Source organism: Mastigoproctus giganteus, chromosome 1, assembly GCF_048544385.1.
Source record: "Mastigoproctus giganteus isolate SK-2022 chromosome 1, ASM4854438v1, whole genome shotgun sequence".
Classification (NCBI taxonomy): domain Eukaryota; kingdom Metazoa; phylum Arthropoda; class Arachnida; order Uropygi; family Thelyphonidae; genus Mastigoproctus; species Mastigoproctus giganteus.
The window spans coordinates 185,999,235-186,017,104 of record NC_143575.1 but is presented as its reverse complement, the minus strand read 5'-3'; the positions used below and the strand labels follow the sequence as shown (position 1 = coordinate 186,017,104).

Sequence of the window (17,870 nt, the reverse complement as noted above, 5' to 3'; positions counted from 1 at the left end):
CAGTATATATTATATTCACTGCCACCTAGTGGTTCCTTTATCTGGAGATTCTTAATGTAATGAAGAGTAACTGCTGATAATTGGATTAATAGAATTGCTTTTCCTTGTTATGTCTCTACTCTGCCATTGGATGGCCGAAACACTGGACCACAGATAAAAATCAATGTCGGCAGAGCTCAGTGCATCGATGATGCTATTGGGAAAGTGCTGCTTGAAGGTTGAGAGCTTCTGCAGGTTTGAGCAGAGCACAGGAGGGTTTCTGAGAGCTCTACCCTGGATTTTCCAGCCCAGACATTCCCAGATGTTGATAAAGTCGTGAACTGCAGAGCAGAGATTGAGTGCCATTGTGAGCTTCCATGCATATGCCAAGTGTTGGGCTGGGGTGTAGCTTAGATTTTTATAGAGCATAACTGATCTTCATGTCATTATAGGGAGGGTGAGCTCAATTGTTGGTCCACTTGAAAACCCAGAATTCTACACCCCAGAGTGTCTTCAGGCTGGACAAAGGAGCTGCGGACCAGACTTCAATACCATAACAGATGATTGAGCTGAAGTAGTAGAAGAGAAATTTTCTGACTGTTTCTTTATTATGCAATCTATAGAGATCGAGTTTCATGCCCCAGAAGGCCTTTAGCACCTTTGAGTGCAGTTGCTGGATAATAAGTCTGATTTTCGTCCATTATCACCCCTACGAATTTAACTGAATGAGCAGTGACAAGGAGATGGCCTGCAATAGAGGGCTCCAGAGAGACTGCTGGATCAAGGTCTGCTTGTCCTCTCAGTGAGAAGATGATATACTTTGATGATTTTTCTGGGTTTAGTTTTAGCCCAAAAAAGGTGCCGTATTATAGAAGGAGGACAAATATTTGTTGAGGGTAACAGATTTTGATGTTAGCAGGGCTTGATAGATAGCATACAATATCATCGGCGTAGGCCATAAATGCAGGTATCTCATTCATTAATGGTAGAAATACTGCCGAAAATAGCATTGCCAACAAACATCCACCTTGGGGTATGCCGACTTCCACCTGCTTGGTGAATTCTGCGATTCCCTTGCTGAAAGATGACAAATCTCTTAGTGAGTAGACTTCTGAGGAGCTTAGCAACATTACCTGTGAAAACGTAGTAGTAGTTCTCCAGGGGGATACACGAAAGGATTAATCTGTACTCAGTCAAAAGCAGCTTTCAGATCCAGGAAGACAGCATGAAAAACAGAGCCTTGTAGTAGTAGTAGCAGTGGCATTTGATGCAAGAAAGCAAGTGTATGAGCTTATGCAGCATCAGCCAAAAAAAAAAAAAAAAATCACACCATTCCCTCCAAATGCCTGTCCAATTCCTCCTTAAATTTATTCAACCTATCAACTTCCACAACAGATGGAAGTTTGTTCCAGCAATTAACCACCCTCTGGCTAAAGGCAAATTTCTGCACATCTTTTCTTAATTTGAATTTATGCCCCCTTAGGTTCGTAATCTGAACCAGTGGAAGGATCCCATCAGAATTCAGCGTGCTCAACCCATTCAAGGCCTTATAGACCTCAATCAGATCACCATGCAGGTGCCTAGTCTCCAGCCACTGCAATTTGCAGAACTTAAGCCTCTCTTGGTAAGAGGATCCCTTCATTCCCCTCACCAATCTTGTTGCCCTTCTCTGTACACGCTCAAGTAAATCTACATCCTTCCTAAAATGAGGTCTCCAGACCTGTACACAGCACTCAAGGCGTGGCCTGACCATTGCCTTATACAGAGGGATAACACCTCCTTTTCCCCGCTAGCAAAATTCCTATATATCATTGACAAAACCCCATGACCTGCCCTGGCAGCCTGTCTGCATTGCTAAGAAAACTTCATATCTGACTGCACAATTACTCCCAGGTCTTTTTCATTTTCTACCACCTTAAGTGTAGTACCACACAGTTGGTACATTTCTCTGGGGTTACTTCTACCCATATGCAGTACTTTGCATTTGTCAAGGTTAAACTTCAGTTGCCACTTCTTAGCCCATCTGCCCAAATTATCTAGATCCTGTTGCAGAGCACCCTGCCATTACTGTCATTAACAACCCCGCCAACCTTTGTATCATCTGCAAAATTCGACATTAAGCCTGATATACCTTCATCAATATCATTGATAAATATACAAAACAACAGTGGACTTAACACCGAACCCTGTGGGACTCCACTAATAACATTAGTCCAAGAAGAGCAGCACCCATTGATTACCACCCTCTGTCTTCTCCCACTTAACCATCCTTTTATCCATTGTAGCAACTTACGCTTAATACCATTCTGCTCCAATTTGTATAATAGTCTTCCATGCGCAACAGTGTCAAAAGATTTCCTGAAATCCAAATATATGATATCAAAATTATTTTTTGCATCCAGTTCCTTTGTAACCACATCATAATATCCTATCAAATTTGTCAGACAAGACCTTCCCTTAACAAACCCATGCTGTGTCTGAATTATTGCTGCAGTCTTGTCTAGATGATCCTGGAGTGCTTCTTTAACCAGTGCCTCCATTAATTTTCCAGGAACAGAAGTTAAACTAACTGGTCTGTAATTACTCGTGACACCCTTCGATCCCCCTTTGTGAATTGGGGATACATTTGCACATCTCCAGTCCGTGGGAACCTCCCCTGAGTCCAAGGACGCTCTCATAATTATGGCTAAGGGTTTGCTTAGTTGCTTTGCTGCCTCCTTTAATATAACTGGATAGATCCCATCCACCCCAGGTGCTTTTCTTATGTTTAACTTCAACAATTTCTCCTCCACTTTGCTCTCAGTTATTACAAAATCATTAAGCACCCTTCTACAATTTGATAACCTTCTGCCATTTTCAAACCTTAATAATTCGTCATGTGTGAACGTAGATGCAAAATACTCATTCAGTTTGTTTGCTATCTGAGCAGGATCATCAACAGTCGAACCATCAATGTCAAGTGGACCAATCAGATTCATCCCCTTCCTTTTAGAGTTTATATAAGTAAAGAAATCCTTGCTGTTTTTCTTAGCATCTTTTGCCAAAGATTTCTCGTAATCTGCCTTCGCCTGCCTAACCTCCTTTGTGACCTGATTACAGACTAGCTTATATCTGCCATAGGCTTCTGAGTCGCTTGATAATTTATATGCATCCCATGCATTTTTCTTCTCTATTACGAGTCTCATTAGTTCATTAGATAACCATTTAGGCCTAAACCTTGAACAATATTTCTTAATAGGTATGAAACTTTTAGTAGCTTCCACGAATAATTCCTTGAATGCTTCGCACTTAGAATTTACTGTTGGTAACATCGTCAGTTGATCCCACTGTACAGAATTTAAAAACTGTCTGAGACCACTATACTCACCTTTACGGAAGCAAAAACCCTTTCCTTTACCCCTGATGGTAATTAAATCTTTAAGTAAATCCCACATCGTTACACTGTGATCACTGCCACCTAGTGGTTCCTTTATCTGCAAATTCTTAATACATGAATTGTTCCCAGGCCTGAAGGGTTTTCAAGTTTAGAGCCTGTAGACGTGTTATTGGTTATCTTTGTGAGAGTGCATAGTGTGTGTGCACGCTGAGGTTGCTGAGAGAGGATCTGATTGGCAACCGTTTTGAAAATGCACTTCTCTAGACATTTGAGAAGAGGTGAGGAAGTATAAATTAGCCTGTAGTCCATAGTTTGAGTTGGGGTTTTGCACTTTTGGAATTGGGACAACTCTGTAATTCAGCCGGTTCGCATGAACCTGTCCCTAGAATTTCCCGAGTTTGCCGAATAATTCCCTAAACGCCATTTCACACCGAATGGCATGCGAGCTACGCTGCTTTTGGTCTATGTTTGGTTTTTCTTTTTTACCTTGAAAAGGGGGGAGTAAGGTGATTGATGTTTGTTTGGGTTTTTTTTTGGCGCATTAGCAACTATGGCTATAATGCGCAATAAGGTGATTGAGAACTGGTTTTTAAAATTTTTGATTCCCACCACCGAATTCAGCCAAGTGACTGGGATGACTCCCTGTTGTGGGATTCTGTTTTACAGCTCTGTCAGCTTCTTGCTGATAAAACAGGCGGTGATTTTTAGACAAAGGGTGTGAATAGAATCACTTCCCATCGTTTTATTATTGACTAGGGTGTTGATGACCTTGATTAACTCTTCACATAGCAACGCTTTAGTGAGGTTAGTTAAATCATAGTGTATACTGTTCCAGGGGAAATTTGCCGCTTCACTGTCTGTTTTGAAGAATCAAGTTATGTGATAGCTCCATTTGGCCAGGTCTAATGATTGTGGTAACCCGATCTGATTGGTTGACCAGGCTCGGTGTCCACAGGCTATCCTCTTCTCCATGAACTTGTCGATTGTCTGCTTCTTTGATTTCTGGAAGTTGCTTCAGGCTAGTGAATAAGCCGAGTATGATCTCTCTGAAGGTAGCCTCTTGAATTGAGCATGTAGTCATTGCTTTTCCTTAAATTGGTGCATAAGGGTGTTGGATCACCATGGCTTTGAGCATAGGCAGATGACACATACTCTTGACATGGCCACTTTTGCAATGAATGACTGTCATCCCTGAAGCCAAAATGCTGCCTCCTCAGTATTAATTTTACTAAGAGCTTTCCAGAGGGAGAGCCTAAACAGGTCAATTGATGTTTCAATTTTTAAGTATTTTGGATCATAGACAGCCTTCCTGATCTTTTGAATCAGGATCGCTTGATTACAGCATTCTTTTGCCACGAGGATCAGAGATGCTTCAATTGACCTGTGGCCGGAGGTAAATGTCCAATTAGAGCTGATTACAGCTTGTACACTGCCATGGCTGGAAAAAATTCTTTGTAGTGTGGCTTCTCCACAAGAGGATGGTACAAAGATGCCATGGATACTGTTATTATTATTATTAGCCATATGGAGCAAGGAAGCCTGAGGCTTATGCTGCACCACCCAAAATATAATTTCTGAACCACCCAGAGAGAGAGAGAGAGAGAGAGAGAGAGAGAGAGAGAGAGAGAGAGAGAAATAGAAGGGAATCACCAGGAAAGAGAAGAATGATGATAACCAGCTCAGGACCCTGGGTGTGTCAAACCCATACCCACTAGATGTGAGCCCCAGGGGTTGTGATTTGACAAATCCAAAATTAACCTATCAAGGAGCTTTGATGCCAGGAGCCAGGCAGAGAAGTTAATAATGCACTGATCTGTAACAGGTGGGGTTAAATAGACTGTGCATACTAGCAACTGGATTCCACAGACTAGATAGTAGCCAAGGACTGCCTCAAAATCGCTACCAGGATATGCCCAAGATTATATAAGAGAGAGAGCTGTTGTCTCTGGCAGATTAAGACTGCCTCCTTTCCTATCTTTCCTGTTTAGCAGAATTGACCGTTAAATATGATGAGTATATAACAGGGGTGGGCACACATGAGGTCAACGAGAGCCGCATTCCGGTTTTTCATATATTATAAAGAGCCATACCATAGTTACATAGTATTAAATACACAAATTCAAATTTAATTTAATTAATATGATTACATATTCTACACAAGTCTTAAGTGCTATGTAAAGTATACATATATAAGAAAATATAATTAAGAGAAAGAAAATACAAAATAATTATTTCAAAATTTTAATAATAAAAATAAAATATAATAAAAATGCATTTATAAAAAGTATAACATTTAATGAAGACCTTTGGTCAAATCTTTTAAATTTGGCATAAAATTTGTTAAAGCCATTCGCAGCAATTCAGTGAGATGATGATTGGTCAACTGTGAACGATATTTCAACTTCACGAACTTCATTGTGGAGTACAAAGATTCACAGCAATATGTTGTACCAAAAATTGAAATTAGATGGCAAGCAGCTTTCTTTAAAGGTGGATATTTTGATTCTGGCACGAGTTTCCAAAATTCAATTATAGAAGTAGATTTGTGCTGCATTTGCAATACCTGATCCTCTTTCATCTCTAATAACTCCAATTCCCCAGCTGCTTTTTCAACAAGTATTATTTCAGAAATTGGAAATCCATCTTCAATAATATCACAAATAAATGGGTTCACAAAATATGCAAATGTAGATTTCAAACTTTTCAAATCTTCAAACCTATGTTTGAAATCTGCTTGCAATTCTTCCAATTTTTCTTTGTATTCGTCTAACTTTTCTTTTTTGGTATTAATTATATTTGCTTTTACTCGTGGAAAATGATTAAATATTTTGTTCTTAAGATCGTACACAAAAAGCTGAAGTTTAGCTTCAAAACTAAATACAGTTTGTGACAAATCAATAATAATTTTTTTCCTTTCCTTGTAAGCAAATGTTCTTAATGTCTGTAAGGAACATTAAGTCAGAAAGCCAAGTTTCATTTTCTAATTCTGGGTATTTTTTTCCTTTTTCTTTTGTAAATGTTATGATAGGATTTAGGAGTTCCACAAAACGGCTCAAAACATTGTAAGTTGACAGCCATCTTACAACACACCATAGGGATAAGTCACTGGGCAATTATTCTGTTTCATCATTCACTTGCAACTCTTCTAAAAAGTTCTTAAATTGATGATGTGTTTTGGCATTTGTTCTAATTAAATTCACAATCTGCAAAACAATCTTCCACACATTTTCGTATTTGAAGTACTTCGCTATGAGATGCTCGCGGTGAATTATGCAGTGAAGAGGTAAGAAACGTGGAATTTTAGGATTGTTGTTTAAAAGACCAATGAGACCTTGGTTTTTCCTTATCATTGCAGGCACTCCGTCAGTCGCAACACTTACAAGTTTATCACGAGGCAATTCAAACCTGTTCATTACTTCATCAAGCGCACTTCTAACATCAATACCGCGAGTTTCGATAAGAGCTACTAGGTCTAACATTTTTTCCTTCACATTTACGTCTGCAGATACATAGCGGACAAAAACGGCCAATTGTGGAACATCCTGAATGTCTGTAGACTCGTAGACTGAAAAATTGTACATCAAACTATTTTCAACATTTTTACTAATTGCACCAATACGACGCTCAGTTGTACGGCGTGACATAGAAACCTGTGCGATCAAATCATGCAGTTTTGTATTATCTGGATCCAAAACCTTAACCACTTCTTCCACGTTTCTTTTAATAAATTCAGCTTCTCCATATGGACGGACGTTTGGCACGAGCAATATTCCAAGCTATCAAAAAACTAGCTTCGTTTGCTCTGTCATCTTCGCGACTAAAAGAAGACAAGAGTCCTTGTTGCTTATGAAGACCAGATTGCAAGGACTTAAGTTTCTCTGTTCGCAATCTTGAATTGAGTGGATATTGAGTTGAAAAGTGGGGATGACTTACTTCGTAATGTCGATGTAAATTGCTTACTTTGTAGTTTGCAATTATAACTTTATAAATAAGACACAATGACTTTCCATTATTGTCAATAAAAGCAAAATTTTCTACCCATTCTTCTTGAAAGATTCTATTTTCTTGTTCGTATTTTCGAACAAGAAAATACGAACAAGAATATACAATCAAAAAATATAAATTTAATTCCAAAGTCTGAAATTGAAACTCTGATGGGAGGTTTGGTCACATTTTCTACCCACTCCCGGTTTAGTGTTGCACAAGTCCGCTGATGGCACCAGCAGTGTAAATACGCGCGGATTTATTTATAATCAAAATAAAAATAGCAAAATATCTAGACATAAAAAAAAATAAACACAACATAAAATCTGTATAACAAAATATTAGTTACTTAGTTAATTTAACAAGATTCAGTGAAAAAAGTTCTGAAATAAAAAAAAAAATTTTTAATTTTCAATGGGAGCCGCACGCAGCTCTGAGAGCCGCATTTGCCCACCGCTGGTATATAATAAGAGCTTTGTCAATCAATTCAGCCCTGGAGAGATTGTGCAAGGCTCATGGGGGTAGAATTTTTTTCAGCGTGGTCTGTGCTTGTTAACAGGTGCAAGAATATTTACTGATACTTATAGAGGCAATATTTACTTATAGAGGCAATGTTAGGTGGGTCAGAAAACAGCTAGCTTCGGTAGGGATACAGAGACTAAAAGATTGACGGTGGCCACAGGCAGAGGCAAAAGTGATTCTTCATTGCACTGCTTCATTTAGAATGAGCAGCAGCCTGGAAAGCAAGGTGCTGGGAGTCATAGTGGAACTAGTAAATACATGGGCTGTGTTATGGTAACTAAGAGTAGGAACAGGTGCATGTATATCTGAATGTACATCAATGGTAGAAGTATAGTTAATAAAGTGATGAGTTTGAAGTGCTGGTCAAGACAGATAGATTCAAATTGAGGAAAGTCATTTGCAGATAAATGTGTAGAAATTTGCCTTTAGCCAGCAGGAAGTTGATAGCTTAAATAAATTTAGGGCTGAGCTGGACAGGCATCTTGAGTTAATGGATGGGTGAAATGGGAAGTGTTTTTTTTGGCTGATGCTGCATAAGCTTCCTTTTTTGCATCGTGTGCCTCAACTAATGCTAATATGCTGCTTTACAAAGCAGTCATTCAATAAATCCAGAAAATTTAAGCTGCTGTGTGGGTGACCAAGCCATGTTCCAATAATGTGTTTATTTTTGTATTCAATCATGCATTACTCCATATCTAGAATAATGTGTAATGATGTAAATAACTCATTGTTATAGATGATGTTTCTGGATCAACTGCATGATTCTGTGATAAGGCCAAAAATGGACTTTAAATTATATGCAGTTAAGTTTATCTTCACACCAGGCAAGGCAGAAATTGGGCAATGTTTATATTTCAGTTTCTCCTCCTTTCTAACTAAATACAAGAACTTCCTGACTTATGCAGTTTTTGCCAGCCACAGCAAACTGAAAAAAATATTGAAAATATGAAAACATATTTTGCATCTGTTGGGATAAACGGAGGTATTGTGAAAATAACATAATGTGAATCCAATAACACATTGTGTGTGTGTGTGTGTGTGTTTTTTTTTTTTTTTTTTTTTTTTTTTTGTAATTCATTCCAAGTCCTTGGAAGTGGAAAATTGTTGCTATATAACTAAGCTATTTATCTCTCCAAAAGGTCATTTTTATAATGAAAATTGCACTACCCTTTCATCATTATCATACGTTCCTGTTGTAAGAATCAATTTTGAATGCTTTTGTGATATTTTTCTAAAGAACATTTCTGGAGGAGGCCTCCAGAAATGTTTTTATTGTTTTATGGTCGTGACGACCATAAAACAAAAAAAAAAACAATTTCCCCTTTCTGGTTTATTGGGCTTTTCTGTTAGTGCAATCTGTTAATCCCGATAACTGCAGTTGTGTGGGTTTTTACATTATTATAGTGAAATGTGTTTCCCCTTCCATGAAATCTTCAATCATATAAACAACAAATTTTCATTAACTTCTCTTCATTCCTATTTACTTATTAAGTACATAATGAGAGAAATAAGGGTGAAGGGAAAGTGACCAATGGAAAGTGCAAGTGATAGTGGTGCCAGGAAACAAAAGAAAATTGATTTAGAAATGAAGATGAAAATGATTAGAAAGTATAAAGCAGGACAAAGTTTTAAGGGACAGTGCATGTATAAAAGAACACGTCAAAGGATCAATGCACTTAGATCAGCAGTATCACAAAACAGCATTCAGGGGCTATATCGAAGATGGAAAAGCTATTAATAATATGGATGAAAAATCAGATTTCGCAACAAGTGCCCCTGAGTCCAATGGCCATCAAGCAAAAGCAAGAAGTATTTATGAAGATATTAAGGATAAGTACAGCGAACCCCAAGCCAGGTTCCTGGCAAGCAACGGGCGGTTTAATAGGTTCAAGCATCGTGCTGGTTTCCACAATGTTAAAGTAGTAGTAGTAGTAGTAGTGTAGTAGTAGTGGCACATGATGCAAGAAAGCAAGTATGCAGTGAAGTCACTAGTGCTGATTACGCAGCTGCAAAGAAATTTTGTGATGTGTTGGAAAAAATTATTGATGAAGGCTTGGAAAAAAATTCATGAATATTTATCACGCCATTCAGTGCAGCAAATTTTTAACGTTGACAAGACTGCTCTATATTGGAAAAAAATGCCGAATCAAACATACATTGCCAAAGAGGAAAAGAAATGCCAGGTTTCAAGGCTTCAAAAGATAGTGCCACGCTCTTGCTTGGGGCTAATGCAGCAAGAGATTACAGATTAAAACCACTGCTTGTGTACCATTCTGGAAATCCTCATGCGTTTAAGGCATCAATAAATGCCACACTACCTGTGCATTTCCAATTGAACCAGAGAGCATGGATAAAAAATATCTCTCTTTGAGGATTGGTTTAAATGCTGCTTCATTCCCAAAGTTAAAAAATATTGTAAAGACAATGACATTCCTTACAAGATTTTGCTTCTATTAGATAGATAATGCTCCTGGACATCCTACGCGTCTAGATTATTTCAGTTCGAACGTGAATCATATTTCTTCCCCCAAACACGACTTCACTCATCCAACCTATGGATCAGGTTATTATTTCAAATTTACAAGCATACTATTTATGCACAACATTTGCTCAGGAATTGTCTGCAGTAGACGGTGAGAAAAATTTTACATTAAGAGACTTTTAGGAATCTTACAGTATTTACCATGCCATCTCAAACATTAATAAGGCCTGGGTGGAAATTACTAAAAGTTGTCTAAATGGCACATGGAAGAAAATATGCCTACGAAGAAAATATAATAAAAGGCTTTGAAGGATTTGAAAAAGATGAATGATATGAAGAGATTACAGATAAGATTGTAAAGGTGCAGAGCTACTTCAGTTGGAGGTTGATGCCAAAGACATGGAGGAGTTAATAGAGGAAGAAGAGAAGGAATTATCTAACTAAGAACTTACTGACTTGGAGACAGTGATAGCAAAAGAATAAAACTGCTTAAGCTTAAGATGAACCAAATGAGGAGCCAAGACGCTTCACCACCAGAGAGAGGCAATGGCATTTTATGAAATTGTATTGGCAATGGCGAGGTTTGAGAAGATGGATCCTGACAGCGAACAATTCTTAAAAGTTAACAGAAGAGTGAATGATATGCTTGCTACAAAGAAATCTACAATGAAAAGAAAAAAGCCATCGTCCAGTCATCCATTAATATGTTCTTTCGTAAGTTGAGTCTTTTGATGGTATATCAAGCTTAATGTCCAAGTTTGCAGACGATACGAAGGTTGGCAGGGTTGTCAAGAACACTACTGACACTATGCTACTGCAACAAGATCTGGAAAGGTTGAGCAGATGGGCTGAGAGGTGGCAAATGAAGTTTAACATTGACAAATGTAAAGTACTACATATGGGGGAAACAGCAACCCCAGAGCAACGTATCAACTCTGTGGTACTACACTGACAGTGGTAGAGAATGAAAGGGACCTGGGGGTGGTTGTGCAGGCAGATATGAAGTTTTCTGAGCAGTGCAGATGGGCTGCAAGAGTAGCTCATGGTGTATTGTCGATGATATATAGGAATTTTTCTAGCAGGGATAAGGAGGTGATTATTCCCTTGTATAAGGCAATGGTCAGGCCACACCTAGAGTACTGTATACAGATCTGGAGGCCTCATTTCAAGAAGGATGTAGAGATGCTGGAACAAGTACAGAGAAGGGCAACAAGATTAGTGAATGGAACAAAGGGTTGCTCTTAAGAAGAAAGGCTTATGTTTTGCAAATTACAGTGTCTGGAGACTAGGTACCAGCGAGGTGATCTGATAGAGGTGTATAAAGCCTTGAATGGTTTGAGCATGCTCAATGCTGATGGGATTCTTCCTCTTGCTCAGAATAATCACCTAGGAGGGCATAAATTCAAATTGAGGAAAGACGGATGTACGATAGACGTGAGGAAATTTGCCTTTAGCCAGTGGGTGGTTGGTTGGTGGAACAGACTTCCATCCCTTGTCGTGGAAGTTGATAGCCTAAATAAGTTTAAGGCTCAGCTGGACAGGTATTTCTAACGAACAGAGGGGTGAAGTGGAAGTGGTTATTTTTTATTTATTTATTTTTTTTTTGGCTGATGCTGCATAAGCTTGCTTTCTTGCATCAAATACCTCTACTAATGCTAATGCTAAGTTAAGCGGCCAACCCCTTCTAAATCTCTACAGCTCTCAACCTCCACAGCAGCATACTTATCAGCTGAAGACATTGATTCTGGCAGTGATGCTTGAGAGGTAAAACTTACTAATGTTATGCCTGTCTCCTCTCTTTTTTTGTAATTTTTCCTGTGCATGAGATAAAAAATTGAATAAATACAATAAATAATTCTGTTTATATGTTTGTCGAACATTTATTTTTTGATTCAATCAATTCAGTGAGCACAGTTGCGAGTGCTGCACAAGCATGGGGGAAATTCGGACTTATGTAGAGTTCTGCGGAATGCAACTCTTATGTAAATCAGGGAGTGGCTGTAGTTAGACAGGAGGAGAAGCTGAAAAATAAACTGATAAATCAGAGAACTTTTTTTACTAAGAGAAATTAACTTTTTAAAACTTTTATCTAACTAAATCAAAGTTTGACAATTTTGTATATTTTATTTCGGATTAATACTGATTGAATATAACATAATTAAGTCTTCAAGTAGAAGAATTTTGTCTGTTGTGAAAGAAACAAGCCTTTGAAAATTTTACTAAATGCATGCATAATGTTAAGTAAAAATGGCCTTAGTGAACATCTTATGCTAGCCATACAGATAATGAATTTTCCAAATAAATTTTTGGCCCATTCAGTATGATAAATAATGCAACCCAGTTTCCATTTTTTGGTCAAATTTCTAAGTTTGTGGATACTTAAAAATATAATACCTTCTTGATGTTTCCAGCTAAATCTATATAATACTGTTCTCCCTTTTTTAAAGGTTCTGGAGGTAGGCTGTCCAAATTTGGAGAGGGAAAAGTAGCAAGGTTTGGAAACATATGACAACCATATGGACTCCAGTGACCACCTGAGTCTTGCTTTATATCCTCTTTGAAGTGCACCTTATGACCACGTTTACTCTAAGAAATAATTTTAAAAAAAAGTCATTATTATGTTGTATGGATGATGTACCGTTCAAATGAAAAGTCAAACTAAATGTTACAATAATCTCCTGATTTAAAAATGCTCATTTCTGAGTATCTAATAAATCTAAAAGGTACAAACTATGAACAGTTCTCAAATATATAATAATAAAATGCTTTAATAACTAAATTGGATTATAATTGTTTCTTTTCATAAGTTTCCAGAGCATCCTCACAAATCAATTCGGAAAGTAATAAAATATGATTGCCATAAACTCCACATGTTGATTAAATGAATTTTAAATATTTGCTCACTAACATACAGATTGCAATAGTCATATGTACTACTGACCAGGGAATACTTCTGTGTAATTTGAGATATCATAAATTGTGTCAATGTCTGGATCTTCAAAAATACTCAGCTTCTTTGAATCTTTTAAGAGATTTAATAGTGGCTGCTGTATAATTGGAATCAATGAACCATACAGGTCTGGACCAATCTGCATGATATTTCCCGTGAAGTATACCATTTGGGAAAAGCCTTTTGAAACTAGACTAGAACATTTAAACATCTTGCTGAAATTTTCCAAACTATAATGCTCCAGATGTTCAGGTGGTCAGAGATCCTACAAGTGTCTTGATTTTTCTTCTTTAGACTATGTTTCCTCCTAATTTTTGCATCTTCAGAATTTGTTTTATTTCAGTTTTCATGACTGAATTCCTGGTAACCCCACCCACGAGAGTTATAGTGGAATGAGAGCTACAGGTTTATGGTTTAATATTGCAGACCTTCAGTTCTGCAATTTTATGAACTCTTTTACAAAGTCTTTCTTGGTATGAGAAAGGCTTTTGTGCTCCCAGCTAATCTTGCTGCTCTTATCTGTATTATATATTGTGTATGGCTGAGCTGATTATTATATGTGCAGGGAGACTTCTTCCACAGTAAAAAATATTCATTCAGGAGCATTCAAATTATTTTTGGTCATACAATAATAGACAAAGTGATAAAACTATTGTTAAAATTTTGCTATAGAATTGGGTAGTGGTCTGGGTCCCAAGGTTGCTGTATTTTGTGAGTTTTTGTAATTTATGTAATTATATATATTTAAATCCCCCCCCCCTTTTCTGGTTGTAATCATATAATAATATATAATAGCTATAATGCAAACAGGAAAAGTGTTTTCTATGCCAAAAAAAAACCTGGTGGTAATACTGTACTAATTTCATAAAAACACTGTATTGTGTTGTATTAATATTAGTATTAATTATAAATAAATATTATATTATAAATAAATATAATTATAATTATTATATATAATATAATAATTTGTAACAATTGCTTTATAATTATAAATAATATTATAAAGCAAGCTTGCACATCATCAAGGCGAAATAAATGATAGGATATTTGTTTTTATATCCTTGAGTGGGGTAATGTTTTAGCGTATTAATCAAGGTTACATGTAAATTAATGTATATAAACTTACCCTTTTAGACTATTTTGAGATGCTTCCTGAAAATATTAAAATCATTGTTGCTGATACCGGCAATTTAATTACTTGCAAAGAACTGTAGAGGAAACCCACTCAATCTCCCACTGAAGAGTTAATAGAAAGTGCTAGTAACTTTACCCGTAATTGCAGTGCTACTAACACTGCAATTACGGGTGAATCCAGCTTGCCCAAAATTAGCAGAGGATGGGAAAGTTGCTGAAATTAAAAACATTGACCATATGACCACAGTTGACAAAGATGACAGAAAGAATCTGAAGTTAACAGTATTTCTGTATGGATTTGAAGAGGAAGCATTCAATGAAGCAGTAGCCCATGTGGTGAATAATCTAGGAGTCACTTGGATAGATTCACTAATTGTTTCATTCCCCTCACCTACACCATCTGAAAAACTAACTTTAGAAGGTATTAAGTCATTGTGGAAAGTTATGGAGTGTTTAGTACAGGAAAATAAAGTTGTTACAATAGGAGTTAGTGACTTAGACACTGGTCAGCTTCAGGATCTTTTTCAATGGGCAGAGATAAAACCTGGAATTAATCAAGTTAACTTGGAATCTTGTTGTATCATGCCAGTGGAGATGACTGCTTTTGCTAAGGGCAATGATATTCAGTTGCTTACACATAGTGATCCTAAAGTTCTTCTCTCACAAGATAGGATTCTAGAAATTTATCATGCATTCAAAACAGCTGATGAATGGAAAATCAAATGGATAGTAAGATATTCTGTTTTGATTAAATGCTGAGGTATCATCCAAAATAAGGGTTACATCTTCTGTGCAAGTAAGAAGGAGCAGCAAAAACTTCAGAATGGCCCATGTTGAAATAAATAGGGTTTTTTTTTTTTTAAATAAGGGACCATTAAATGGAACTAAGAATATTTTATCCACTTTCTGTATGTGTGCATATACATATATATTGCAAAATCTGTAAGTCTGTAAGAATAAACACGTTAAAGTATGCATGCACGCATGCACACACACACACCCCCCAAAGGCACTGGCTGTTGCTGTTGTGTAAAAAAAAGAAAAATAAACTATTTCCAGAAATTAAATGGAACTAAGAATATTTCCAGCTAAATAAATAAAAGCTACCCACATCTGTTTTTCCACTGTAACAATTTATCTAATCCTTTCTTAATTTTATTCAATCCTCAGCACCAGATGGAAGTGATGAATTCCTACGAGCACTTAGTTTCTTCAATCCATTTAAAGTCATAAACATTTCAGTCATTTTGCTCACAGGCACCAGTTTCCAAAACATCCAGATGCTGCATTTTCAGAACTGAAGTCATTCTTTGTAAGAGAAAGACTGTTTTTTGCCCCTGACTAATGTTGCTGCTCTTCTTTGTGTTATATATGTTAAATAAATACCAAAAGTATTTATTTTTGTGCATTTTATTTTCAAAGGGTGGTGGCATTATAGAGTTCCAGAAGTTAAAAGTTCATAAAATTGAACTTTGAGTTTGAATTTGTGGTGCCAAAAAACTATTGTTCTTATGATTGACAGTTCATATATTCATTATGATTTGGCAATTGTTGTTGCTGTTATTTGGTTTTTAGGAGCATTAGCAACTAAGGCCATATTGCTCCAGGATATGCGGTGGTCATTCCCTGACCTTTCCGCATCCTCTGTATTTGGTGGTGACGGGCTCGAACCCCAGTCTAATCAAGAAGCGTGTGCTACGCACTGCTGCTCCTTCCCACCTGGCTACGGAGGCTCCTGATTTGGCAATAAACTGATTTTATTTATATATTTACACAATGCAGAAATTAGAAGATGAGACCGATTCTAAAAAAAAAATAATTATCCCATGTAAGAGTAAACTAACCTTGGTCTATTCAAAGTAACTTCTGCCTGGATCCACACACTGCAATGATCATAAAGTGTCTGGAGCAACTGGTGGAAGTCAGTGACTGTCCAACATTCTTGTTACAGCTCTTTGAATAGTGTTGATGTCATGAAAATAACAGCCTTTCAGTGGTGCCAGTGGCATAGCTACCATGTAGGCAGGCAAGGCAATTCTTCGGGCTCAAGCCTTTAGGGGCCCGGTGTCTTTGGCTGTCTCCTATTCTTGCAATTTTCAGTAAGTAGGGCCCCGAACATGTTCTTTGCCTCCGGGCCCGAAAAAGGGTAGCTACGCTACTGAGTGGTGCCCTGAACTTTGGGAACAAAAAGAAGTTGCAGAGCTGAGCCTGGTGAATATGGTGGGTATGTAGACTTTTTTTTTTAGCCAAAAACTCCTGAACAGTGAGAGCCTTGTGGCTTAGTGCGTTATCACGCATGAGGAACCAACTGCCGTCTTCTCCATACTAAGGCTGCACACAATGGATTCTCTGCAACAAAGGTTTCAAAACATCCAGATAGTGGGCAGCAATAAAAATGATGAGCATGATTTTGATTTTTGACCTTCCTTGATGAAGGTTTTTGGCTTTGGGAGAGTTTGCTAGCCTCCACTCCACACTTTGTTGTGGGTCGTACTGAAAACACCATGTCTCGTAACCCATAACATTCAAATTTGGGAAGTTGGGTTTGCTTTCAGTGGCCTCAATGAGTTCTCTGTAGTGTTCAATTTGTGCCTGTTGTTGACCATTTGTTAACAAATGTGAAACAAACTGCACGCAGACCTTCATTTTCTTCAAATCCTAAATTATTTGTCAAATGGTTTTCTTATTAATGCACAGTTCTTCTGAAATCATTTGGAGAATTGCATGTCAGTCATTAGTAATGATTTCCTGCACCTTTTCAATCAACATTGGCATTCAAACTGTTTTTGCTGGGTCCAGTGATTCTCGTCCATGGGTGAAACATTTATATTACACACATGCACTAGACAGATAATTCTTTCCATACACTTGCTTCATCATTTGAAATGTTTCTGTGGCACTTTTGCTCAATCTAACATAAAATTTGATGCTTACTCTTTGTTCCATTGTCCCTCCACAACATAGACACATGAGGGATGTGTAGTTCAACTCGCACTACATTCTGTAATGGTGGAAATTGCTGACATTGACTGCAGTACTTGAGGAACAACCACTCTTTCATTTGATGTTTACTTCTAGTATATGGCAGCACCAGCACTCTTCTCATAACATCAGTCTCATTTTCCAATTTCCATACTGTGTATATATCCTCCTGTAATTTATGGAAGGTAGTTGAGTATGGAAAATAGATAGATTGAGCAATAGCTAAGATTGTTCCACATGTACCTGCAGCAGGTGCTATACACATCTTAACTGGCAGCAACACAAATAAAATTAATTCATTTTGTCATTCTGTATGGATACACAGCTACTGGCTACTCACCTACATATTGGTATATCTTAGTTATATATTATAGTATTATATTCTAGCTTATTCCATCCTTCCTAGAATATATGCCAGAATCTTAAATTCATATAGCACTTTAGGTCAGTGTGATCACAAG

General features: G+C 37.3%; 3 protein-coding genes across 5 annotated transcripts in view; 2 read left to right on the top strand and 1 right to left on the bottom strand.

Annotated features, from left to right (window-relative positions):
* Window positions 1–12,882, top strand: part of LOC150091367 (protein kinase C-like 3) — a 232,124-nt gene extending 219,242 nt beyond the window's left edge. For both annotated transcript variants that reach the window (XM_090383488.1, XM_090383479.1), the window contains one exon: window positions 12,791–12,882. The gene's annotated coding sequence lies outside the window, so the exon portion shown is untranslated. The remainder of the gene's footprint in view (window positions 1–12,790) is intronic.
* dgo (ankyrin repeat domain containing protein 6 diego) overlaps window positions 1–17,870 on the bottom strand; it is a 405,239-nt gene that overhangs the window by 9,783 nt on the left and 377,586 nt on the right. For both annotated transcript variants that reach the window (XM_090383458.1, XM_090383467.1), the window contains exon 10: window positions 12,738–12,929. In XM_090383458.1, coding sequence (XP_090239584.1) covers window positions 12,738–12,929 — 192 coding nt within the window. The remainder of the gene's footprint in view (window positions 1–12,737; window positions 12,930–17,870) is intronic.
* LOC150091366 (glutamate--cysteine ligase regulatory subunit-like) lies at window positions 14,665–15,264 on the top strand. The gene is given in 1 exon segment (XM_090377968.1): window positions 14,665–15,264. A coding segment is annotated over 1 exon segment (600 nt).